At 51.0% G+C, this 25,094-nt stretch overlaps 1 protein-coding gene across 2 annotated transcripts; it reads left to right on the top strand.

Annotated features, from left to right (window-relative positions):
* Window positions 1-8,667: 8,667 nt before the first annotated feature.
* LOC100220263 (putative lysosomal acid lipase/cholesteryl ester hydrolase) lies at window positions 8,668-16,126 on the top strand. 2 transcript variants are annotated; one of them, XM_072931565.1, is made up of 10 exons: window positions 8,668-8,869; window positions 10,417-10,506; window positions 10,970-11,135; window positions 11,838-12,036; window positions 12,244-12,353; window positions 12,663-12,799; window positions 13,187-13,330; window positions 13,763-13,834; window positions 14,402-14,467; window positions 14,887-16,126. In XM_072931565.1, exons 2-10 carry the CDS (start codon window positions 10,423-10,425, stop codon window positions 15,118-15,120), a joined length of 1,212 nt encoding a protein of 403 aa, XP_072787666.1. In that variant the 5' UTR covers window positions 8,668-8,869; window positions 10,417-10,422; the 3' UTR covers window positions 15,121-16,126. The 2 variants fall into 2 exon arrangements, with proteins under 2 accessions (XP_072787666.1, XP_030131591.4); XM_030275731.4 differs by lacking the exon at window positions 8,668-8,869 and having other exon boundaries at window positions 10,140-10,506.
* The last annotated feature ends 8,968 nt before the right edge of the window (window positions 16,127-25,094 follow it).

Below are 25,094 nucleotides of genomic sequence, written 5' to 3'. Positions count from 1 at the left end.
GTGGAACATTTCAGCACCTGGGATGGCATCTTCCAGCCCCTGGGCCAGGCACAGGGCCCCCAGCAGCAGCCACATCTCACCTGTCTGCAGCACCTGGGGGATAAGGGGCTGGATGAGCAAGGCTGTGGGTGCTCCAGAGGCATGAGGAGCACTGTGCAGCCCCAGCAGCTTGGCAGCACAGCCAAAGCCTGATGCTGCCACGGGGAGCAGCTGTCTACAGCCCCTTGTGCAGGTTGGAACCCACCCCAAGCCTCTCTTGGTGGCCATTCTCATCCAGTCCAGCTCTAAGTGCAGTACGGGACAAGTAGCCTCCCACCACTCCCTGCCTGGGAAAAGCATCAGGGTGCCTTCAGGGAAATCCTTCAGCTTTCAGAAAAAGCATTTCAGGGGAAGAATGCTCCCCCAAACATGAGGGGTCATGCCAGAGTTCCATCCTGCAGGAGCTTCCCTGCTCCATCCCTGCCTGGGATGCTTCACAGCTCCTTGCCAGGTGCTCCTGGATTGCCCTACCACCCACAGCACCCAGCTCAGGGCATTCCAGACTCAAGGGCACATCCAGCAAAGTCCAATTCCCTGATGATCCTGTTGCAGGAGATAAAGATGGCTCTCTGCCTCCCAGAGTGTGTTTTCCCAGTAGCCTTACTGCGTGGAAAGATTTCCTGGGCTGCTCAGGAAAAGTGCAATACTCACCTGCTTCAGAGCACAGTGTGGGCACAACAAAAACTCCCTCTCACACCAGAAAATAAAGTGCCTACTCAAGCCCTGCTCTGAGCTCAAGCCCACCAGCAGCACCTCAGTGCCTCCATCTCCACATGCAGGTGAGAAGGGATGTGGTGGGATTAAACTGCTGTGATGGCTGAGGGAAGGAGAGGTTGGATTGCTCTTTGATCCCATAGGCAAACCACATCACTAAACCTGATCTCCCTTTTCCTGCCCAGCTGCCCAACGCCACAGCTGCAGGCTGGACTCAGTGCAAATCACCTCTTCTAGGTGCTTTTAGTCCTGTAGCCCCTCAACCTGCATGTGGAATGAAGAGGGAAAGGACAGCAGGAAGGCAGGAGCTGCAGTGGCTGGCTCCTCACCCGCCTTAGCTGCCCACAGACACAGGCAAGCCATTTCAGGCCAAGCCTGGGGACATCAGTCTGACCAATTGCTGAAATAACCACTTCAGTGAGCACTGTGGCTTACAAGGGATGGACAAGCCAGGCCTGCTCAGGAATCAGGAGATGCCAGACAGAACAATGTGATCCTCAGTGCTGTTTTCTTGTTGCTAAACCCACAGGAGTTTCACACCAATTGCACCCTCTGGTTGAGCTTGTCACTTAGGAAAGAGCTGGTTTCCCTTGGGGCTGTCAAATCCCTGCCAAATTCTGCCCCCATGCTCCATCTCCCCTAGGTCTGCACCCAACCCTGCACATCACCACGTGCAAGGGGACCTTTCCCAACCCACACACATTTCGTGATGAGAGTTTCCTTCTCTCAACAGCCCTCTCCCAGCTCCTGAGGCGTGGCACTGAGAGCTGCCACATGCTGGAGGTCACCTCCAGGCCCAGGGCTCTGCTGCCCACCCCAGTGGCACGCCACGGTGGCCATACCCGGTGACAAGCTGTGCCACAAAGATGTCAGAGAGAGCGCTGGCAGGCAGCGTTCAGCAGTGACAGAACTCCTCCTGGTATCCCAAGATGTGGCAGTGAGGGAAAGATGAGTCCCTGGGCATGGGCAGCCAGAGCTGGTCCCTGCCCATCCTCAAAGCTGCAGCTCCCCAGGCACCAGCCCTGGGGAATGCCACCCATCCCCTGCTCCCCATCCCTTTCACAGAGCCAAAAAGGGTGAAGACCCAGGAAAATGCCTAACCACCAAGTTCTGCACATATCAAATGCACAGCTGGAGTGGTAAAAACACCTCTCAGCTCAGCTGGGATCCCTTCTTTCAGCAACAGCCTGGGCTAGAAGGAGAACAGGAGAACACCAACCTGACCTGCTGCTTCAGGCCCTCCGTGCTGCCAGCGGGGTTGGTGGCACTGAGGGACACAATCCTTGGCTTATAAAGACACCCAGAGAGGCTGAGGCTTGTCCATCCACACCTGGCAGCCCAGTTCCTCTCCAGTCACACATCAGTGACTCAGCCACTGCACCCCAAACCCCTGGGAGCTCAGCAGCAAAGAGCCACATCCCAAAGTTTGGGACATGCCCCCAACACACAGGTCTTGTGGTGTCCTCCAGCTGGGACAGCATTTTTGGCCTTCCTTGGCAGAGGGATTCCAGCTGCTTTGCCTGTGCTCTGGGGTTGCCAGGCTGGCTGCTCATCCTGGCTTTCCAGGTGTAGGTACCTGCTGGTAACGTGTCAGCTCTGCAGGTCAGCACAAGGCTCAGGGACCACGCCTGGGTTGAAAAGAAAGGGGCAAATCTCACCCAGGAAAGGAGGAAGAAATCACACTTGCATGTGACATTGAGTTTTGTCAGTGTGGACATCCCGAGAGGGGGAATCCAAAGGGTGCAAAGCAAATTTCCCATGGCAGGGGTGACAATCAACCCCTCACTGTCAGAACTCAAAATGTCCCTCAGACATTTTTGGAGGTTCCAGGCCCTGGCCAGAAGCATTTGAGATCCTGGCAGGCAGCTGGAAACAGCTGTGATTTTGTGTTTGAGCCATGGAATGATATACCAACCTCGCAGGAAGAATAAGAAGTCACAAAAGTTTAGATATTATAGTAGAGGTAGTCACAAAGTAGAGGGAAGAATTTTTGAGTGCTGTACAGGGGAGTTTTGGTTTTGTACATGGGAGTCAGAGGTTTTAAGATGGAGGGATTTGGGCCTGCCCTGTCCTCCCTCTTTCTCCTTCCTTACCTCCATGTTCTTGGTGATGTTGGCACTCACAGATTGGTTTAGAGTAGAAAGGCACCATTTAATATAGGTAATAGGCATTGGGGAAAATCGATAAACATGTAACACGTAATGTGCCATATAAAAGACAGAAAATCACCATTTAATATAGGTAATAGGCATTGGGGAAAAACTATAAACATGTAACACGTAATGTACCATATAAAAGACAGCAGCAGCCCTGGGCAGGGAGAGAAGAAGCAGTCGGGAGTCAGAGAGGATGTCAGGGTGTGTGTGTGCCTCTGCCTGAGCTGTGAGCAAACCACAGCAGCTCAAGAAGAAAATCTTTTAGATAACTTGCAATAAACTGCCTTGAGACAGAACAACAGAGGCTGCTGGGTTTTCTTTGGCAGCTCGGGTTGGAGGAGAGACTTTTCCACCACATGGAGCCACCCCAAACTAGGGATTGCCCCAGCACCTGATGAGTCCGTGGGCCCCTTTAACCACGCTTTCCAGCCCCACCACCACTCCTCCTGCCAGGAGAGCAGTGGTGGTGGGAAGAGACCTTTGGGGTCTCCATCTCCATCCCAGCCTCCTGCTCAGCCTGGTTTGAGGTGGTTTCACTGCTGAGCAAAATGTTTCCTCTGTCAGTGCAAAATACCTCTGGCTTGGATAGACACACGTTTGTTTGTTGTGGTTTTCACCACCAGAATTATTGTTTGGGCTTCTTCCTGGGTTTAAATGATGGCATGGAAGAGCAGCATGAGGCACTTTGAAGAGCTCTATTTAATGATGAGGCCTTTGGGTGCTGCTCCCCACACCCAGCCAAGGGCTTGGAGGAAGGAGGCTCGTCTGGTAAGAGCTCCAGAGAGGTGGCAAAACGCTGGGTTAGGAGTCCCCTACCCTGGCTGACCCTTCAGGCAGCACCAGGCACAGACCTGACAGGCAAAGATGGGCATTCCTTCGAGGAAAGAGAGCAAAAACCCTGCTGAGAAGTGCCAGAGAACAAAGTAGGCTTAATCTTCAAGCTGACCTAGGGACAGCCTCCACCAGCAGCAATGATGAGAGTCTTCTCCCTCAGCTTCCCTGCTATTACAGCTTGGGCATTTAACATTATCCCAGCAATCCTCCGAGGTCACCTGCCCCTTCCCACCACCCTGGAGTCCAGTGGCTGGGGAGATGCTCCCCAAAATCTCTCCCTAGCCCAGCTCATGACCTCCAAGCTGTGGCTCTCTGTGGTGCTCACCCAGTGTCCCCTGCTGCCACCAGAGCAGGGACAGGCTGCTGAGAGGCAGAGAGCTCTGCAGGCAGAGCTGCACAGAGCTCGTCCTTCTCCCCAGAGTGCCCCCGCTGCAGCAAAGCCAGATCCCACCAGGACGTGGGCAGGGATGCCCACAGGGAGCAGGGCTTAGGCCAGGTCTGCCTTTGGTCCCCGTGTCCTCACAAGCAGCTTCTGGCCTCCAGGCTCACCTTCATCTCCCTCAGCGGCCTGCAGGAAGCCTGACGAGCCTTTCTTGGTCCTTCAGAGCTCCTTCCTCTCCCAAAATCCCCGTTTCCCTCCGTGCCTCTGGACAAGCCGAGAGCCCACAGCTCTCCCTAGGCCTTCCCCCCTTATTTCTCCAGCCCTGCCCCACCTCCTTAAGCTCTCCCCCTGGGCAGGCTTGGCCACTTTTGGGAAGGGTGACTCCACACCTGGCCCTCCGGCTCCCCTCAGGACAGGAGATGTGTTGCACATGCAAGCCCTGGGAGGGGATAATCCCCTCTGCTTGGCACTGGGGAGGCTGTATCCCAGTGCAGAACCCAGATTTGGGTTCCCAGGGTCTAGTGGGACACCCCACATCAGAGTGAGCCCGGAGATGCTGGGTGGAGGCTGAAGCCAAGCAAGGAGAGGCTGGGTGGGCTCAGCCAGAGCCAATGGCTGATCCCCCTGCCCAAAGGGTCCCAGAGGCACTGGGGCTGGGGAGGCACAGAGAGAGCCCCAGAGGCACAGCTGCAGCACAGCTGTCCTCAAGGAAACAGCCTGAAAAGCGTGAGCAGGGCAGCCCTGGGGCCAGGCTGGGATCCCCCAGCTCCAGGGCAGCTGTACACTGGCTGGACAGGCTCTGACTGTAGTGGGTTGCCTGGCAGGTGCAGAAAACCTCCAGAAAACATCAAGCCCTCTGTTTTTACTCTTATCCAGGGCAGCACCAATTTTGTTGGCACAAATCCCTTTTGGCATGTCCCACTTGTGAGCTCCTCACCAGCATGGGCATGGCCAACAACTGTCCTGGTTGTCCCATCCACAGCTGGAGCCAGGACAGGTTTTCCCCCACTAAGCAGGAGCTTCAGAGGGAGGGTGGGTAAAGGTTTAAAGAGAGGAGCAGTAAAAAGATCAGGTAGGAAGGGAGTTCAGCACAGAACCTTACTTGGCCCCCTGGTGACAAAGAAAGAAAGTGATGCCTCAGGTTTAGCTTTTATATTTTTCACATTCTCTGCTGCTTTATTGTGTGATTCTGAGCTTCACATTAAGGGATGGTGGCTCCCTTCACAGAGTAGGGAGACAAAACAATTCCTTCTCTAGCTGGGGACCAAGGACAAATGATCCAAATCTCAGGCCCAAGAGCACAAACACCGTGAGCTGAAGAGAGAAACACAATCAGGATGGGACTGACTGGGCTAAAGCTGGAATTGGACAATGAACTCCAATGTGCAAATGGAGCAGAACTGATCAAAGTGAGAGCCCCTGTGAGCGCTCGTGCATTTTGGGACCATTTTGGTTCATCTTGGGTGCAGCCCTGGCTGGGCTCTTGTGCTGCCCAAGGTGGATCCATTGAGGAGATCCTTTTAATAAATCCATACTTTATTCTCTAACTCTGTCTGGCTCTGTTCTAGGTCAGCCTCCTCAACGCATCAAAGGCAAACCAGAGACAGGGGTGGCCTGGGGCTTTGGGGTTGGGTGGGATTTTCTCACCAGCAGACTTTAAATTCTGTTACTGGCAAAGCAGGGAAACCTAAGCCCAGGTTTCTCTCTAAATTAAACTCATCAGCACTGATTGCACACACAGAAAGAAACATCCCATTTGTTCTGCAACAGAAGGAATGACAAAAACCTTTATAATCAGCTGAAAATACAGAGGATAAGTGGAGGGGCTCATTCTCCCCCTCCTGCTTCTCCACAACTGCAGGAAGAAGAAAAGTAAAGCCAGCCAGGGCGTTGTGGTGACGCTGGCTGGGAGCAGTCTCTGGGGATCCATGGTCCAACCTCAGCCTCCATCAGGGACAGCCTCAGAGCTGCAGAGGGTTGTTGGGGGCCTGAGATAACAGCATGGCAGCCTGGCAGAGCAGCACAAATGTTGGTGTTGCTGTCTGTAACCCTCCAGGCTACCCTGTCCCATCCCCTCCCAGGAGAGAGCTCCATCCCCACAGAGCCCTGGCTGGCCACGGCCAGGCCACACAACCACCTGGTGCTCTGGGAGACGTGGGGTTTGTTGGGTTTGGGGTTTCTCCTGCACCAAACCGCCACACTTTCCATGAGGGGTTGGGCAGGAGGTGCTTTCCCTCACCAGCACTTTCACAGCACCCTCTGCTGCCCAGACTCTCCTCTTTCCTCTGGAGAGCACCATCCCATGGACCAGCACTGCTCCAAGACTGTGCAGGTTTAACTTCTTTTTTACCAGGGTCAGGATTGAATGTGTGAGATGGTGTATCTTGTTGTGACTCAGAGGTTTATTAGTTCTTCTCTCACAAACCCTCAACTCTACAGCACTTCACTCTAACAAACTAAAAATGGAGCCCCATCTCTCTCTCTGCAAGGCCTTTTAAGGATAAACTGTCCAATTAAGAAATGACACCTAAATTATTTTTTTTAACCCAATAACCAATCACCCATGGCCTGCAATGCAGACTTTTTTATCCAATTACACAAAAACACCCAAACCCATGGAGAAGAAGGAGAAAAAGAAGGATCAGTCTCTGCCCTAAAACCTCCATCTTGTTTTAATATATGACTATATTCTAAAACCTTATATTTTAAGTTTTTCACCCCGTGATATTACACACTTCTATTCAAACTCCACACCCACAATCCCAGTTCTATGATTCCATTTTGGAAGATTTTACACAGCCTCAAGTCAAATGCAGTGTTCTCTTGAGGGTCAGCACAGAAAGTCCAAAATTCTCAGCATCCAGGGTTCCAACACAAGACCACAGTGCCCACATGGCCAGCCAGCAGCAAGCTGAAGAGCAAGGAAATTTAGGGAAAACCCCCTGAGATGAAAGCAGCATGGGGCGGGGGATCTCAGGTGCCTCTCTGCCCATGTGTAGGGGATGCTCCCTCCCAAGGCTCCCATCACGGTCACACCAGTCCTGTCCTGGCAGCAGCAGATGGGAAAGCAGCCCAGTGTTCACCCTCTGGCTGCTTTCCATTAACCCCCTCCTCTCCCCATGCCTTTCAGTGGGTGCTTGTTGGAGGGAAATAAGATAACTGTTAAAGCCTATGCAATCAACTTGGCTCAAAATTCTTAATTTTTATCTCGATTTTTTTTTTCTGATTTGCTCATGCCTTAATAGGCTATGCAATGATTCCCCCTGGGGGGCTGCCCACTAATGTGGTCCTAAACTTGATGCCAGAACCAGGAGTGGCTACAGGAACTTTTCTGATGTCCTGTCCCCAAAAGGAAAGCAAATTCTGTAGGTGCTGGGAGGAAGAGGGAGTGGCTTTTTTCTCATCTGGGCATACCTGATCCTGTTCTTCCACCTTTCCTCCTCTCCCTGCAGGGGAAAAATCAGATTATTCTCAGAGTCACTGCTTATTTGAGGGTGAGGCAGCTGGGAGGGCTTCTGGCATTGCCTCCAGTGAGTCCTTGGTAGAGACCAGTCATTAGGGCTGCAGGTAGAGGTGGAGCCATCCAGGCTTTCCAAGGCATGTCTGCATTTTTTGCAAGCGTGGCTGGACCAGAGCTGGCAGGTGTCGGCTGCAGGATCCCACAGGGAGCACACCCAGCACCAGAGTCCTGCAGCAAGGAGTGGGCACCTGGGCAAGGAATGGAGAGGTGGCCATGAAGGCAGAGGTGCCAAAAATGACATCCAGGACTGTGGGTCTCAGATTCAGCCAAAGACAGAAACTGAGAGTTTCTAGCCAGGCAGAAGCCTGGGAAAGAGCTGGAGAAGAATGTAAATAGTTCTTTATCTCTCGTTAGTCACATTGTTTATAGTTAAGCTCTATCACTGTGCGTCAAGCACTTTGCACCAATCTTGTGGGTTGTTTTCACTTCAGAACCAATGGAGTTGGTCCTCACGAAGCTCTGTATAAAAGAGCAGTGTATTTTGAATAAATCAGAGTTTTACTCTCAGCAGCCTTCTGGTCAGTCTTCTCATTCCCGTCCTGCCTCGACAGCAACATCAGGCTCGTGTGACCTCGTGGACCTCCTGGCCAAAGGCATCACCAGCTGGCAAGAGGGGAAGCCTGGCAAGATGTGAAATCTCCATCCACAGCTCCTTCCCTCCCCAGGGATGGATGTATTTTTCTACTATTTTATAGAGCACCCCCTGAACTCACTACGGGGACTGGGACCTGCTGCATTTTCAGGCTCATTCCGTGCCAGGAGGTGGCAGGAAGAGCTAAAAAGAGCCTGGATGGCTTTCCCAGCGGAGTTTGGTGGGATGAGCTGGGCTGGTGCCACTCACCCCTGATCTCCCGGGGCACCAGCAGCTGCCCCTTGCACCAAAGCCGGTGCAGAAGCCAGGGGCTGCCCACCCTCGGGCTCACAGCGGAGCGGTCAGAGCGATGCCAAGCGGCTCCATCAGGTGGAACGGAGCCATTTGTTACAACTCTCGGCTGCTCTCAGCATTCCCGAGGCAGCCCAGCAGGGAGGCTGTCTCCTGCCGGAGCAGACTCCAGCCCCCAGGTGAATTACACCTCGGCAGGAGGAGGGATCAGAGGGAGTGGCGGCTCCCGACGCTCCCCAATTCGGGCAGAGGGGATAACAGCCCGATGAGAGAGGCAGCAAGGATCTTCTGCTCGGGGACATCGGGGACAAAGGCTCCCGCACCTCTTCTGAGCGCCACGGGTAATCCCTCCTGCCTGGGTGCCATCCCTGGGGACAGCGGGATGGGGCGGCAGCGCTGCGCCGGGAATCCCGATCCAGAGGGATGTCTGTGCTCAGGGAGCGGGGTGGGAGTGCTTGGAGAGGGGTCAGGACCGTGCTGCTGCTGCTGCTGCAAGAGGTGTCACCCTGCCACACCTCCGGCAGGTCGCCGGGGGTTCTCCAAGCCTGCTGGGATGAAGGACATTTCACAAAGGGGGTTTTTTTCCAAGCTGGCTGTTGAGAGGAAAGGGCCACCCATCCCAGGCAAGGCTCTGCCCTGGAATTTGCATGCCCTTCTCCTGACGCTATGTCACAAAAATGTGTTCAGGGCTCTCCTCGCTTTGCTAAAGGCTCAAAATAACAAGCGCAGAGCCTCGTGGAGGGCTGGTGTCCCCAGATGGCCCCGGGGGACTCACCCGGCTGGGAGATGGGGTCCCTGGGTCCGGGCACGGCCACCCCGAGCCGGTGCTGAGAGCCCGAGGGATGCGCCCAGGTGCCGATGCTCCTCTCCATCCACTCCGACACCAGAGGGAGCGGGTGGCTTTTGTCACCTCCTGCAGCACGGGGAGCCCGTTTCTCCCGCGGAAGGACCGGGGTCAGCCGGGAGGTGACAGAAACCTGGCTCCCGGACCTCCTCCGTGTCACCAGGGAATCAATAATACCCGCTGCAAGATGCCTGGCGCTGGCATTCAGCGGGAATTTGACAGGTCCCTGCTAAGTTGCTCCACACTATTGAACTCCTCTAAGTAGCTGAGGCAGTATTTCTGCTGTGAGTTTGTCACCTCCAGCAAATTTACCCATTCCTATATATGGCAGGGGGCTGCCCACGGCAGAGGGGTGGGAACAAGATGATCTTTCAGGTCCCTTTCCACCCAGAGCATTCTGTGTTTCTGTTTTTTGTGAAATAAAATAGCATCGTGAGATGTGTTGTGGTAGGAACAAGCTGAAGCAGATGCCAAAATTTTTCCCAGGAAGAACAGAGGCGTCCTGAGATGGTATTTCACTCAGGTCTGCAAAACAAGCCAGGGGTATCCCAGGGTCTCTCTCAGCCATAAGGAAAACCCAAGCAAAACACATTATTTGTTTTCTTCTTAGAAACATGGCCCTGTGACTTAAAATTGGGTGGTATACTCCTCATTAGTTCAGCTGTCAGTGGAACAAAATAATCTATTCTTCCAACTATCCAAGAAATTTTTTTAAATTAATTATTTATTATCACCTCCTTGAAAATCTCAAAAAAGGTTTGCCCAGGCATGTATGGATGTACCTGTACCTGAGCGTGCTTCTGAATATGAGGACCTGATGGAGAACGTGGGATCAAAATGTGATGGAATTTGGACTCTGGCTTTGTTCAAGATTAGCAAAATGAGCCATTTTCAGAATTAGAGGACTTCTGGTTTTGAATCATTTCACCTGTTGAGGGGTCAGGCTGATATCCCAATGGAAGTGTGGTGCACATCAAGAGAACTCCCCCCAGCTTCTGTGCCGGCGCCAGCAAAGTCTCTCAATGTTTTGTCAATGCTTTGCAGAGCACCATGATGTGGCTGTTCCTCACCATTTCTTGTTTCATGCTCATCGCTGCAAAGTCAGAAGAGAACCCCGAGGTGTCCATGGATGTTGTAAGTCCCTTCTTTTACTGCCTGGTTGAGCAAGTTACCCACATGATCAGTGCAAGACCCACGGGCTCTGTGTGTCTTCACCGAGGATTGACACCAGGTTTTTATTAGATATTTTTCTCCCTGCTCTTACGTACACGGAGATTTATGGCAGGCATTTATGGGAGGGCTTTGATCCAAGTCAGCAGGCTGGGTGAGAACAGCCCTCTCAGGCTCAGAGTTTGGCTTTCTGTGCTGCCCTGCTCTTGACTGCAGCACAAAAAGTGACAGTTCTTCACCAGACCTGCCAAAAATTCTAGCTGAAGTCATGGCATCACCACGGCATTGGTGGAAGGGTCACTGGGAGGTCCTGAGCCCAACCTCCCCCTGGGGTCACCAGCAGCACTGATGGCTTTGCCCTGCCAGCCCTGAGGACAGAGACCCTCCCTCCCTGGGGACTGTCCATGCTGTCCTTCCCTTCCCACAGGGCGAAATCGTCCGGCACCATGGGTATCCCTATGAGGAGCACGAGGTGGTGACAGATGATGGATATTACCTCACCCTGCAGAGGATCCCCCATGGCAGAGACAACCCAGAGAGCTTCAGCATCTCCCACGAGGCAGGGGCGCAGGCACCCAACATGTTCTGTCCCTGTAAGTGCCACTGGAAGCTCGTCTGGCCTGGGCACCCTGAGAGCTTTGCTGGGCTGGAGCAGCCCACGGCCAAGGTTACCTCAGTGTGGGGTGGGTCCTCCAGGAGGCAGTTTCCCTGTAGGAAAAACCAGGCAAATAGCCTCTGGGGCAGAAGAAATGCAGGTGCCCACCATGGTGACCTTGTTCTGAGAGGATTTGCTCCAAAGAGGAAGAAGGATGGATGAGGGGGAAAAATCTTGCCCCAGGTTTTACAACTCAGCTCAAAACCAGAGAGCAGAGCAGCAAAAAGTGATTAATCAGGAAAGGAAACCAAACCAGGCAGCCAATCCAATGCCATCTCACTATTTTGCATCCTTCCTGTGTCCAATTCAGCTCCATCTAACCATTTTGGGATCTTCCTGTCCTGCACTGAAATCCCTGTTTCAAAGCTATGGTGGGGGGGTGCCCAGTCCTTGGCAGTGTTCCTCTCCCCTGGGAAGCATGTACACACATGTGTATGGCAAATAAATGTAAAAAAACCCCAGATTTCCAGTCTCTGCCCTGGCCTTCTCCAAAAACACCTCCCCAGAGAGACTGAGGACAGAGGACAGTGTCCCTGCACTGGTGCCACTTCCCAGGGGGTGCTGCCAAAGCAACACCTGGTTGTGAATGATGGATTTTGCTCGTGGGCAGAGTAAATGATTCCTCCTCTTCTTCCTCCAGCTCCAAAGGCCGTGGTCCTCCTGCAGCACGGCCTGGTGCTGGAGGGAAGCAACTGGGTCACCAACTTGCCCAACACCAGCCTGGGCTTCATCCTCGCCGACGCTGGCTACGACGTCTGGATCGGGAACAGCCGCGGGAACAGCTGGTCACGGAAACACAAGGAGTTTGAATTCTACCAGCAGGAATACTCAGCTTTCAGGTATTTGCCATGGAACTGGAGGGTGGGCAGGTCCCTGCTACCCTCAGCAGTGTCTGCAGGCTGGAGGAGGGGGGCTCCTGGCAGTCACACCCTCTGCCAGTGGGTAGAAACTGGGTTGCCCGTTCCTGCCGAAGCGCTTGCCCACATCCAAGTAGCCATGACAAGGTCAGCAAGGGTGATTTTGTCGTGTGCCTGTCTCCCCTGCAGCTTCCATGAGATGGGCATGTATGACCTTCCAGCATGCATCAACTACATCCTGCAGAAAACGGGGCAGGAGCAGCTGTACTACGTGGCTTATTCCCAAGGCACCACTGCAGGTACTGAGGAGGAGAGCAGACCCGGCAGTCACATCAGCTCTGCACCCCCAGTCTGGGAGTGCTGCTAAAACCTTGGTCAGGGAGGGGAATGTCCAGGCATTCCCAAACAACAAAAGGGAAAAAAAGCAGGTAGTTGCTTTAACAGAAGAGGTTTTTAGCACTGGCAGCCCCAAACCGGGTGCATCTCATTTCTGCCAGGGCCCTGGTGGAGCCACCTCTGAGGGGCCTTCTGATGGGCACACACACCTGGAGGTCAGCAGCTGCCTCAGAAACAGCAGGGCAGGGTCTGCTTCCTTCTCCCTCACGCAGGTTTCATTGCCTTCTCATCCATTCCCGAACTGGATCGCAAAATCAAGATGTTCTTCGCCTTGGCTCCCATCACCGTGAGCTCAAACATGAAGACACCCTTGGTGACGGTGTTCGACCTCCCCGAGGTGCTGATTAAGGTGTGTCCTCACCACAGGTGAGGTGTGAGGGGGAGGAGGGGCTGGGAAGGTCACCTGAGACACGCAGGGCTTGTACATCACCTCCCTCTCCCTGCTCTGTGTGTTTGTGCGTCTGCTGCGAGCCTGGAGGGCAGGTAAATCATCTTCCTGCCCAGCCTCAATCAGAGAACTATTCACAGGAACTGGTTTTGGGCCCCTTCTCCCAGGAGAAACCTCTCCTAGGCAGGTCAGGGCTCTTCCAGGGCTGTGGCCTTTTCTGAAAAGCCAAAATGACGAAGCACAGCAAAGTTGTCAGCAGCTTTCAGGGGTGAGCAAAGAAGTGGGGAGCACCTGGAGGCAAAAAAGGACATGATACACCCCACTGATACACCCCTCTGACTTCCACAGCTCATTTTAGGACACACAGTGGTCTTTCATGAGGATTATGTCTTGAAGCAAGTGATTTCCAGAATGTGCACCTACCCCATGATGAAAACTGTGTGCTCTTTGGTCTTTTACCTTCCTGGAGGGTTTACCGACAGCTTGAACATGGTATGTACGCTGCAGCCTCCCTCTCAGAGATTCACTTCCTCACTGTCCCAGCCTGAGCTGTCAATCTGCTGCCTCACATCTTTGGTTGGTAGAAAAATTCAGGCTGGAGGCACCAGGGTGGGGGTTCCTCAAGTAAAGGGTTGGTGTAATTCCTTAATATTCCAAGAAGGAAATGTATTAGGAGCAGCACACAGAGCTACTGCCATGAGCTGAGCTTTGTCTTTGCAAAAGGACCCTGAGCATGAGGTATGGAGCCTCACTTTGCCTTTCCCTAACATGGGAACTGCTCAGCTTGCTGCAGGGAGCTCTGCAGCTCGGTGTGAGCCTGTGGGTGAGGCTCCTGTGCTTACCAAACAGGTCTGGGTTTATTTCTGACGTGGCTTTTTTTTTGGGGGGGAGCAGACAATAAATCTCCCTGATGGTTTCTTGCAGAGCCGCATGGATATCTACCTGGCCCACTACCCTGACTCTACATCCCTACAAAACATGCTGCACTGGCGCCAGGTAACTCCTCGTGCTCTCCTCCCTCTGCTCAGGGGCTGGGAAAATCCCCCACTGCTCCCCTGCAGATCTGTGTGAGGGAGAGAGAGGAAATCTGCCCTGGAACACTGCTGCAGGTGAAATTATTTACTCCAACAAGAGGTCCAAGAGTGCTTGGGGCTTGTTGGAGGTGGAGGTGGAGCAAAGGCTGGTGAAAAACCAGGGCAGGAGATCCAGAGTGAAGGCTGAGGGTCAGTAAGACCACAAATGATACAATTAATTATTGAAAACATTCTACTCAACATCCTTCTGCTAATGGCATTGACCACAACACACAAAAAAAACTTGCCCAAAGGTCTGATTCATGTCTCCCTTCAGGCTCTTGCTTGTACACCATGTTCTTCCCTGTGGGTTTCCTCACTGAGGTCTTCCTGGGGCTGGGCTCTCCTCCCAAAATCCAGTACCAGGTGTAAAAATGGCTTCCCTGAGCCTTGGTGGCAGGAGGGAGCAGTGCAGTCCCCTGTCTCCTGTTTTATCTTTCTTACAGCCCTTTCCAATGCATAGATAATAAACATAACTCTCCTTTTCCAGCTCTATCAGACAGGGGAATTCAAACATTATGATTACGGCAGTGACAACATGCTTCATTACAACCAGGTAAGAGAGAGCTCCGAGAAAAATTATAAATATTCCAATGAAAATATTGCAGTGGCTGAGACCAGATTTGGAGAATTGAGCAGCCTGGGCTAGTGGAAGGTGCCCCTGCCCACAGCAGGGGAGCTGGGACAAGATGATGTTTGAGGTCCCAACCCAAACCATTCTGCAATTACATGGTATTTATGGAATTTGCTTTGTATGGGGAAACAGGTTCATAACTTTCTAATAAAACTAAGTGACTCAGTCACTCAGTGATGACTTTTTGACCCTCTGGTGAAAAGAGCAGCAGCCCAAGGCACAGTGAGGCTCCCTGGTGATAGTTCCTCTTCTATCCCTTGGGATAAGGGAGAAATTCCAAGCAGCCATCAGGATACACTTTGAATTTTTGGCTTGTCCTTTACCTCCCTTCTGTCTTCCAGACCACTCCTCCCTTCTACAAGCTGGAGAACATGAAAACCCCTCTGGCTGCCTGGTATGGGGGCAAGGACTGGATTTCAGTCCCTGAAGATGTGAATATCACCCTGCTCCGTATCTCCAACTTGGTCTACAGAAAGTACATCCCTGAATTCGTCCACTTTGATTTCCTCTGGGGCGAGCACGTCTATGAGCAGGTCTACAAAGAAATGCTTGACATGATGGAGAAGGGTGCCTAGAGCTGGAGCACTGGCAGTGATTCTTGGCTTCTCAATGACTTCTGAGGGTTCTTTCATCTGGGGAAAAAAAAAAATTAAAAAAGAAGAAAAACTGGGGAGGGAAGCTCAATAAACTGCTACACTTGGTCTGGAATGATATTACTTTGGCCAGTGAGGAAAAGGGGAAGCACTCTAGATTGAGGTTCAATAGGCTGAGGTCCCTGCAGAAGCTGAGCATGGCCCTCAACCCTGAGTCTCCCACGCACCTCACTCACAACCAGTTCAGTGGAACTTGGCTCCTGGTGGCCATTGTGGACTCTGGGCTCCTTGAGCTTGGCTTGCCAGCTGCAAACAGCTGGGCAGAAGCTCCGTGCCCTCCTGGATGCTGGTGTCCCACAGGAGCGGATCTGCTGGGATGAGGCCACATGGTGGATGGATCCTGCTTTATTCACCCTCTGGGAGCTCTTCCACACCAAGAATCCCAACATCCTGTGCCTTCCTTCACAGCTGGAAGGAGCTATAAACGTCCTGCCTGGTGACAATGAAGAGTGGCCAAAGGTTTGTATCCATGAGAACCTCCCACTTCACTAACAGAGGGGACATCTTTCTCAGATTCATGCTGATTTGGATAATCTTACTTACACACAAAGAAGTTTCAGTAAGTTCTAGCAGGAAACACCATTTTGCACCACTTCAAGCTATTCTAAGGCACAAACCCAGCTGCAAAAGCCACCTTTTGCTGCCTCTCAGGGAGAAAGAAGAAGAGTGTGGTGGAAAGCAGTAACGAGCCTAAATCTGTTTTCAGCTTCTGGATTAAATTGTAAACAATACCTTGATCAGAGGAGGAACTGTGAATTTGCTGATTTGTGTAACTATCTTCTTAAAATATGCCTGGGAGCAAGCAGGGCAAAGGATAAGGTTTTCTTTCAACAAATATGTAGTAATTGTAATAGTAATAGTAATAGTAATAGTAATAGTAATAGTAATAGTAATAGTAATAATAATAAATTGGATTGGGTCTACTGGGCTCTGTGTGGTTGTACTGTTAACTAGAGATTAAAGCTCTAGAGGAATTGTTCCCTGGGAAGGTGGGCAGGCCCTGGCACAGGGTGCCCAGAGAAGCTGGGGCTGCCCCTGGATCCCTGGAAATCCCCAAGGCCAGGTTGGATGAGGCTTGGAGCAATCTGGGATAGTGGAAGGGGTGGAATTAGACAGGCTTTGAGGTCCCAACCCAAACCATTCCAGGATTTTGTGGGTGTGGGAGGTTTCCAGCACAGACCTCCTACCCTGTGCAGGTGAGGGAGAGCTGCTTGCCCAATGCTCCTCCTGCCCATGGGTCATTTCCCGTGGCTGGTCATGCTGGCAGATGCCCAGGGTGCCACCAGCATCTCCCTGCAGGGAAGAGATGGGTGGTGAGATGCTGGAATTCTAGATGCTCAGAATTTTAAACTTTCTGTGCTAAAAGGCATAGCCTCACAAAAGAGCACTATTTGACCTAAAGCTATAAAGAAGACTTCCAAAATTGATTAATAGCACTATGAGCGTACAGTTAGTTAAAAGTGTGTAACATCACAAAGTAAAAAACTTAAAGCTTAAAGTTTTAAAATATAGAAATAAATATGAAGCAAAGTTAAAGTTTTAGGGCAGAAACAGGTTGTTCTTCACCTTCTTCCTTCTTCTTTATGAGTTTGAGTAATATTTTGTAATTAAACAGAAAAGTCCGCATTGTGGGCTTTAAGAGATAAGTTAAAAGAGAATATAATCTAAGTGTCAATTCTTAATTAGACAGTTTAGTCAAAATACCTTGTAACAAAAAATAGTTAGCCATTTTGTGCCTTACTAATGAAAGGCTACAAAACTCATAGTTGTGAGACTATTTCACTGATAAGAAATAATAAACACCTAACTCCAAACATGAAATATCATTTCAACTGCCTTCAAGCTCAAACTCAACAAAAGTTAAAAAAAAAAAAAAAAAGGCAAAAAACCCCCAATGAGGAGGGTATGGAGCTCAGCACAGCTGCTCTCTGGTGCCAAACTGGGGTTTTAGCAGCAGAGTTTTATCCAGGTGACTGGAGATGGTGGCACAGGGCTGGTGGTGCCTTGTGGGACAACGGCAGAGGGCTCTGCTGGGGCTGCCACCTGTAAAGTGTTTCACTTTCTACCCTCAAGCTGGAACCGACCACATCAGAAAACAGGACAGGGTGAGGTAACGAATCCCAGGGTGCAGGAATGAGGCTGTAGGTCAGATGGGATCTGCCTGGATTGCCAGTGATTAGCTGCCTCACTTAGGACATTTGTAATGACATTTTTTTCTGTGATCAGCTGCTCAGGGCCGTGCCCTGGAGCAGCACCTTACAGGACTGCACTGTGCTCATGCCATGGGTACCGATGTCAATGCGGGATGACTTCTCCACCTTGGAAAATAAACACACAAAGATGCTGGCAAGATGTTCCCACTGCAAACTTCCGAAAAGCTGGCAGGAAATCAGAATCACAGAATCCTTAAAAGACCCCCAAGATCATCAAAGCAAACCATGCTCACCACTAAAACACATCCCCCACCTGCCATTTATTCAAATTCAGTTTAAAAGCGCTAACTTTTAACCTCTGAAAACTCATAAAAAGTGCAGGGTTGTTCTCTTTCTGTTCAGATTATGAAGTTTCTGCCGCTTCTGCAATTATCTGGTTCAGTGTTTGCAATACATTATCTTCACTTTCCCCTGACAGAGCATTTTGGTGAAGTTCTGGCTCGATCAGGTTCTGGTACTTGCTTCCCCTCTGCTGGCAAAGGATCAATAATAAATGAAGATGTGTGTTTTGGAAGCAAATTGATTTATGCTTGTAGAATAAATATTGTGAAATTCCATCTCCTGGGATGGCATTGGCAGGATTGGAGGCCTGGTGTGTCTCAGGTCTGTCAGGAAAATCAAACAGCACCAGACAGGTCTGTGGCAATTGCATCACAGAATCACGGAATCCCAGAGTGGCTTGGGTTGGAAGGAACCTCCTAGCCCATCTCATTCTACCCTTTCCACTATCCCAGGCTGCTCCAAGCCCTGTCCAACCTGGCCTTGAGCAGTTCCAGGGATCCAGGGGCAGCCACAGCTGCTCTGGGCACCCTGTGCCAGGGCCTGCCCACCTCACCAATATCCACTCTGACCCTTCCCTCTGGCAGTGGGAAGCCATTCCCTGTGTCCTGGTGCTCTATCCTTTTAAACAGCCTCTCTTCATGACTTTTACTTCTCCTTCAGACCCTGCAAGGCCACCCTGATCTCCCCCCAAAGCTTCTCCTCTCCAGGTGAACAATCCCAGCTGTGCAGCCTTTCCTCCCAGCAGAGCTGCTCCATCCCTCTGCCCATCCTGGTGCCTCCCCTGGATCTGCTCCAACAGCTCAATGCCCCACATATCTCAGTCCATGGGGATCAATTCAACCCCTCACCAGCTTCCAAGGCAGCACAAGGCCTTCACCACCCTTTTTCTCCTCCCTGTGCGGGCAAACCAGCCTCAGTCACACGTGGGGAGGATGTTGGTCACTCAGCCTCTCATTCAATGTTCTTCCAGGTGTGCTCACGCACAGGGTGTCACATGGGGCCATGAGGGCTCAGAGCTGTGTCACATTCCGCCCAGGGCACAGCAGTGTCACCCTGCTGGCTGATCCATCATTTCCCACCCTCACACAGACAGCAGCACACGCAGGAGGCGTGGAGTGGAGCCCAGGGCCAGCTCCAGGCTGTGCCCACACTGGGGAGGTGCTGAACACCCCAACCACAGCCTCCTTCCCACAGGCTGCAAGAGAAGTGGTGTTTTGGCAAGTAATCCAAGGATTGCTCTGGTGTCTGCTTTAAGCAACGTGCTGGCCTGTGGGGTTATTTAGAAACTGATTTGTCCCAGAGTTAATCTAGGACAAGGTTTCATCGAGTTATGACAGATGGTGTGCTACCTTTTGACATCGTTTTGACCCTTCACAACCTGATAATGATTTCTAGGGGCGTTGCTGAGTAGATTCAGGGTTTCATTTGGTTGAAAACACTGTGCTTTCTTATTTCAGGAACTCACAGCAATTTCCATGTTATTTCCCATGTAATTTTCAAATTTTCTTTTGAGTTTGTTAGATGGACCTCTGAGAGAAAGAGACCCTGGTTTTGAGACTTGCATTTTCACGTGATGGGGCTTCAAGCAGGTGGGAGTATAAGGCCATGGACAGCTACAGTTAGCTGAAATCAAGATCACAGGCAATTTCCTCAAAAACTTCACAAGACTGTGTTGATCATGACGGTTCTTCTCCCAGGCAACCACTGACAGAATGAGAGGACACAGCCTTAGGCTGTGCCAGGGAAGTTTGGGTTAAACATCAAGAGCAAATTCTTCACTGAAAGAGTGAGCGGGTGTCAGAATCTGAGGTATTGATGATTCCAAGATTGTAGAAAGTTTCTGTCTCTCCACCCCATTGCCAAAGCAGAAGCCATAATTGGTCTGTGCTGGTTTCAAGGTTGTTTATTCTGTTTATCTCTAACATGTTCTGCTGCCCTGCCACAGCTCTGTCCTGCAGGGCAGCGTGTGGGGCTCTGCCCTCAGTGGGATGTTACAAACATTAAATACCACAAACTACCTGTGCTGGATTTACAATAATGTGCCAATATCTGTCATCTATGTTGAACTGTGTGTCCCCAGCGTAAACCAGCAGAAAAATGCCAACACTGCAGTGAAACATGGAGGGCATGAAGAAGGAGAAAAAGGACAAGACACACCAAATTCCTCCATCTTGTCCCCTTTGAACCCCTTATCTAGAATCCTAAAATTTTACTTTTGCACCCATGCCACAGTTAATTATTACTTATATCAAACACTCAGAGCTTGTAATTTATCCTGTAAGATTGAAAACTTTTTTCCATGGACAGAGATCACAGACAGTGTCTCTCGGGGCTCTGTCCAGGGGGGTTCCTGACCCCTGCCAAGGTCCCAGACCTTCCAGGGCAGCCAGAGGGATGCCCTGGACTCCCACAACTGGGCACTGGAATGGTCTGCCCAAGGAGGTGTTGGAGTCACCATCCCTGGACATGTTTAAAATAAGACTGGATGTGGCACCCAGTGGCATGGTTTAGATGATGAGGAGGTGTCAGGTCGTGGATTGGATTTGATGATCCCATAAGGTCTTTTCCAACCAAGTTCATTCTGTGATCACCCTGACCCTGGACTATGTCCTGTGGGATGTGTTCCTGCTCCCTGGTAGCCCTGATCAGGGCTTTGGCAAAGCTGAGCCAGATCAGCTTTTCTCCAGTATGCTGGAAAATAATCTCAAGTGCATTACAGCACCAAATCTGAAAAGAGTAAATGTTTCTTTACTGAGAAATTTTGCTCACCTTGTCCCAGGTCTGTTCACCCACAAACCAAACTCTTTTTAGCTGTAAAATACACTTTAAATCCAATTGTACAATGAAGAGAGATCAGGGAAGAAGTACAAAAAGTTCGGGGTTGTTCTGGGCTCTTCTGAACACAGGAACAGAGGAGGAGTTTCTGGAGAAAAATTACTGTGGTTACCAGTGACCACATCTCCATTATTTCCCAATCCACGCTCAGGAACATTTATGTCTTTGTTTATTCATTTCATTATAGGGAATGGAATGATTGCAGGAACAACCCTAACAAGGTGTTGTGAAAAGATCAGCTGTTTCCTCAAGCTCCACTGTGCAACTCCAGCGTGGGCAAAACCCCTACCAAATGTGTAAACCATCCCAGCCTTGCCAAAGGGACTTTAAACTAGGAGAAGTACAAGCAGATAAGGACTGCTTCCCCCACCAGATACTTTAATTTGAGCTGTGTTCTCCAAGGTTACTGCAAGGAAGTTGTGTTTATCTGGCAGGAATTGCACAAGGGCTGGCATTCTCTTATTGCCAAAATCAGGGTGCTACTCCCTTTCCCAGCTCAGGATCCAAGTGACTTGTGACTGCTTCACCCTTGTGCTCGGCAAGAGGCACCCTGGGCACACAGCCTGGTGGAGTGCAAGCAGGAGGGAGAGCAGGGCAGCAGCTGGAGGCAAGGTGGCCCTGGATAGCCCAGGACATGATTAACCCCAGTGCCAGAGCTGAGGGCTGAGGAACGTGCTGCTTGCACCACGGTGTGCCTCAGAGGAGGTGACTCAGCAGCAGCAGACCTGCACCTGTAGGATGGCACTGGGCACACAGCTGATGCCATGGGCTGTTTCCCTTCCTGTTGTGCCAGCAGCAGGTGGGGTTGCAGTCCTGTGATGCCTGAAATGAGAACATGAAAGGCATCCAGCAGCAATGCCGCCTCATATCTATGAAGTGTGAAGCTAACAAGAGGCAGAAGCAACACACCACACCAGAAGATGTGACTTTTGATTCTTAAAGGGCCTCAGAATCCAAGAAAAATATGGGGCTTGTGGCTCAGGCAGAGCCAGGAAGCACATGGATGGTTTGTGGGATGGAAACCTTTGCCTTCCATGTCACACCTTGACCAGCCCAGCTGGACACACATCCCTCTGAGAATCGTGGGATCCCAGAGTGGTTTGGGTTGGAAGGGACCTTAGAGATCACCTCATTCCACCCCATGCCATGCCCTTCCACTATCCCAGGATGCTCCAAGCCCCATCCAGCCTGGCCTTGGACACTTCCAGGGATTACACAGCCACAGGTGTTCTGGGCACCCTGTGCCAGAGCCCGCCCACCTCAGGGAGCAATTCCTTCCCAATATCCCATCTAAACCCAACCTCTTCAAATCCTCAAAGGTCTTCATTCCTCCTTTTGACTAAGCTACACAAGAGTTCCTCAGTAAAAATCCAGCTGCTTTTTTTTTTTTTTTTTGGCACCTTCTGTCCTTCCACCACAGGTGGAATAACCTCAGATGCTGAATCACCTCACCTCAGCACTGACACACTGCTCCAATGGCCTCATTCCACAGCCTGAGGATGTCAGAGAAGTCTCTGCTGCCTTTCCAACCTCTATTACAAGTAATTTACCACTACTATTACTACTACTTAGTACCTCCACTAGAGAACGAGTAGTGGAGTTAGAAGGCAGCAGCGTGGGCAGCAGAGGAGGGGGGGATTCTGCCCTACTCAGGTGAGACCCCCACCTGTGCACAGTCCTGGTGGCCCCAACATAAGGAGGGCATGGAACTGTTGGAGCAGGTCCAGAGGAGGCCATGGAGATGCTGAGGGGTCTGGAGCATCTTCCCTGTGGAGCCAGGCTGGGAGAGCTGGCAATGCTCAGCCTGGAGAAGGGAAAGGGGTGTGGAGACCTCACAGCTCCTTCCAGGGCCTGAAGGGACACAGGGAAGCTGGAGAGGGACCCTGCAACAGGAACTGCAGTGACAGAACACAGGGAATGGGTTCAGTCTGACAGAAGGGAAATTTAGATGGGATATTGGGAAGGAATTGTTCCCTGGCAGGGTGGGCAGGCCCTGACACAGGTGCCCAGAGGAGCTGTGGCTGCCCCTGGATCCCTGGCAGTGCCCAAGGTCAGGTTGGACAGGGCTTGGAGCAGCCTGGGATGGTGGAAGGTGTCCCTGACATGGCAGGGGGAGGAACAAGATGAGCTTCCAACCTATATGAGCTCCATCCACGATTCTCTGACTCTTTGCAGTGGGAATTTTGTGCTCCCAGCTGGGGGAAGACATTTCCAAAAGCCCAGAGCAGGCAGAGGTGCAGGAGGTAATGAAGAAGCGAAGGTTCTGCCATGAGGAGGAAGGCAGGCAAGCAGAGCCCAGGCTCGGGCTCCTGGGTGGCCCCTGAGGGAGGGAAAGGCGTGGGCTGGGCAGTCACGGGCTGCAGGGGGGGAACAAACACCTTTGCACAGGAAATTCCTGCGGCTTTGGCCGAGCACAGATGCCGCACCAGCTCTGCCCCGCGCCTCTGGCTGCTGGTGAGAGCTTCAGCCTGGTGCTTTTCCAGAAGGGACATTCAGCCTGGTGCTTTTCCAGAGAGCCCTGCAGAGCTTTTGTGAATTGCCCCTTGCTAACACAACACTTCTGGACCTTACTGTCATTTTTCATGACAGGGGGGATGCCTCAGTGTCTCCCATCCATCCAGGCAGTGAGGCCTGACCTGCCCTTGGGGTGTCCTTGGGAAGCTTGACATGCTGCTGGGGCTTTGGAAAGGGGCAGTGATGCCTTAAGAATGATGCCTTAAGTTTTAGCTTTTATATTTTTCAGATTCTGTGCTGCTTTAGTGTGTAGTTCTGAGCTTCACATTAAGGGATGGTGAGCTCTTCACAGAGCAGGGAGACAAAACAATTCCTTCTCTAGCTGGGGACCAAGGACAAATGATCCAAATCTCAGGCACAAGAGCACAAACACCGTGGGCTGAAGAGAGAAAAACAAGCAGGATGGGACTGCCTGGGCTAAAGCTGGAATGGGACAATGAACTCCAATGTGCCAATGGAGCAGAACTGATCAAAGTGAGAGCCCCCGTGAGCGCTCGTGCATTTTGTGACCATTTTGGTTCATCTTGGGTGCAGCCCTGGCTGGGCTCTTGTGCTGCCCAAGGTGGATCCATGGAGGAGATCCTTTTAATAAACCCCTGCTTTATTCTTGAACTCTTGTCTAGCCTGTGTTCTAGGTCAGCCTTCACAAGGCCTCAGTTCAGGCCAAGCATTTTTGTTGCACCAGGAACTCTTCTAAATGACCCTGGGAGATAGGAAATTACCCTGGGAATTAGGAAATGACCCTTCACAAAGAAAAGCTGTTGGTTTTTTGTTTTTTTTTTTTTTTTTTTACCCTGGCTTGTTGGCATTTCTCTTTTTCAACCTGGCTATCAAGAGCTTAAGGTGCAACTCCATAGCTGGAATTCCTCGGCACACCAACCCGGCTGCCTCTGCAAAGCTGCAATCCTCTGCAAGCACGAAAGCCACGCGAAGCCTCCCGTGAAGGGAGGTGCCACAGGAGTGATCAACACACATCTGTTAATTGGAGGACACGTGAACAGCAAGTGCCAGCGTGGCTGGGCTCTGACACAGCGTGGTCCTTTTAACTCTGGTGGTGACAGAGCCATTGGCACTGCCACCACCAGCCAGGTCAGACGTGCCAGTGGGCTCTGCCTGGTAAGGAATTTTCCTCCGTGTCGTTCAGATTTGTGTCCTTTTGGAGCTGCCCCGAGGAAGGAAAAAGGCATTGGTTGCTCTGTTTTATTTTTGGTTCTTAACTCGCACCTTGGTGATACCACAGGTAGGTTTGCTGGGAGTACTTCAGAGGGTAGGAGAGTCTCGTGGTGTGGGAGCAGAAGGAGGGAGGCAGAGAGTAATTCAGAATTCATGCTGCTGGGCTGAAGTAAAGCTCTAACTTTTGAAAGCCTGGCAAAACATTAGAAATCATACGCAATGTTAACTGCATTAAAAATAGGCCTCTGCGTAGCTCAGGAGCATCTAAGGTGATCAAAAAGGTTTCTGTTTTTTTTCAGGCTACACTTATTTAACCAATGAGGTTCTACCAGTCTCAGCTCATAGGATCCTTCTGTTTACAGTGGGTTTTGGGTACAAAAGCTAAGCAATAGAGAACCACGAAAAGTATAGACAGAGTCATAGCCCAGACACACGAAACATGTTCCTTCCATAGCATAAACTCCCCCTTTAGGTTAATTTCCTCTGTGAGACGACTTGACCAGTGGTATTGGTTTAGTTCTTGTTTTGCACAGCTGCTTCTCTTCTTCTTGCCATTAAAAACATAAAAAAGGCTCCTGCCTGTACCAGATCCTGTCTACACAGTATAAAAAATTCTCATGTGGGCTGCAAAGAAAAATCAAATTGGGAATTCCCCTCCACTTTCCCAACCCAGAACATTATATGTGATCTTCAAATATGTGAGGCACTTAAGTCATAACAACAAAGTAGAAACAAACATTAATATCAATTCCAGTAACAATAATAATCAACAATAATAACAACAACAGCATCCGTGTTACCTGTTCTGCTGTTGCCGTTCTTGTTGTTGTTCCTATTGCTATTATTACTATCATTATCATTATATTTTGTTGCTGTTGT

This window comes from Taeniopygia guttata, chromosome 6 (assembly GCF_048771995.1).
Source record: "Taeniopygia guttata chromosome 6, bTaeGut7.mat, whole genome shotgun sequence".
NCBI lineage: Eukaryota > Metazoa > Chordata > Aves > Passeriformes > Estrildidae > Taeniopygia > Taeniopygia guttata.
This window is presented reverse-complemented; position numbering and strand designations above follow the sequence as displayed.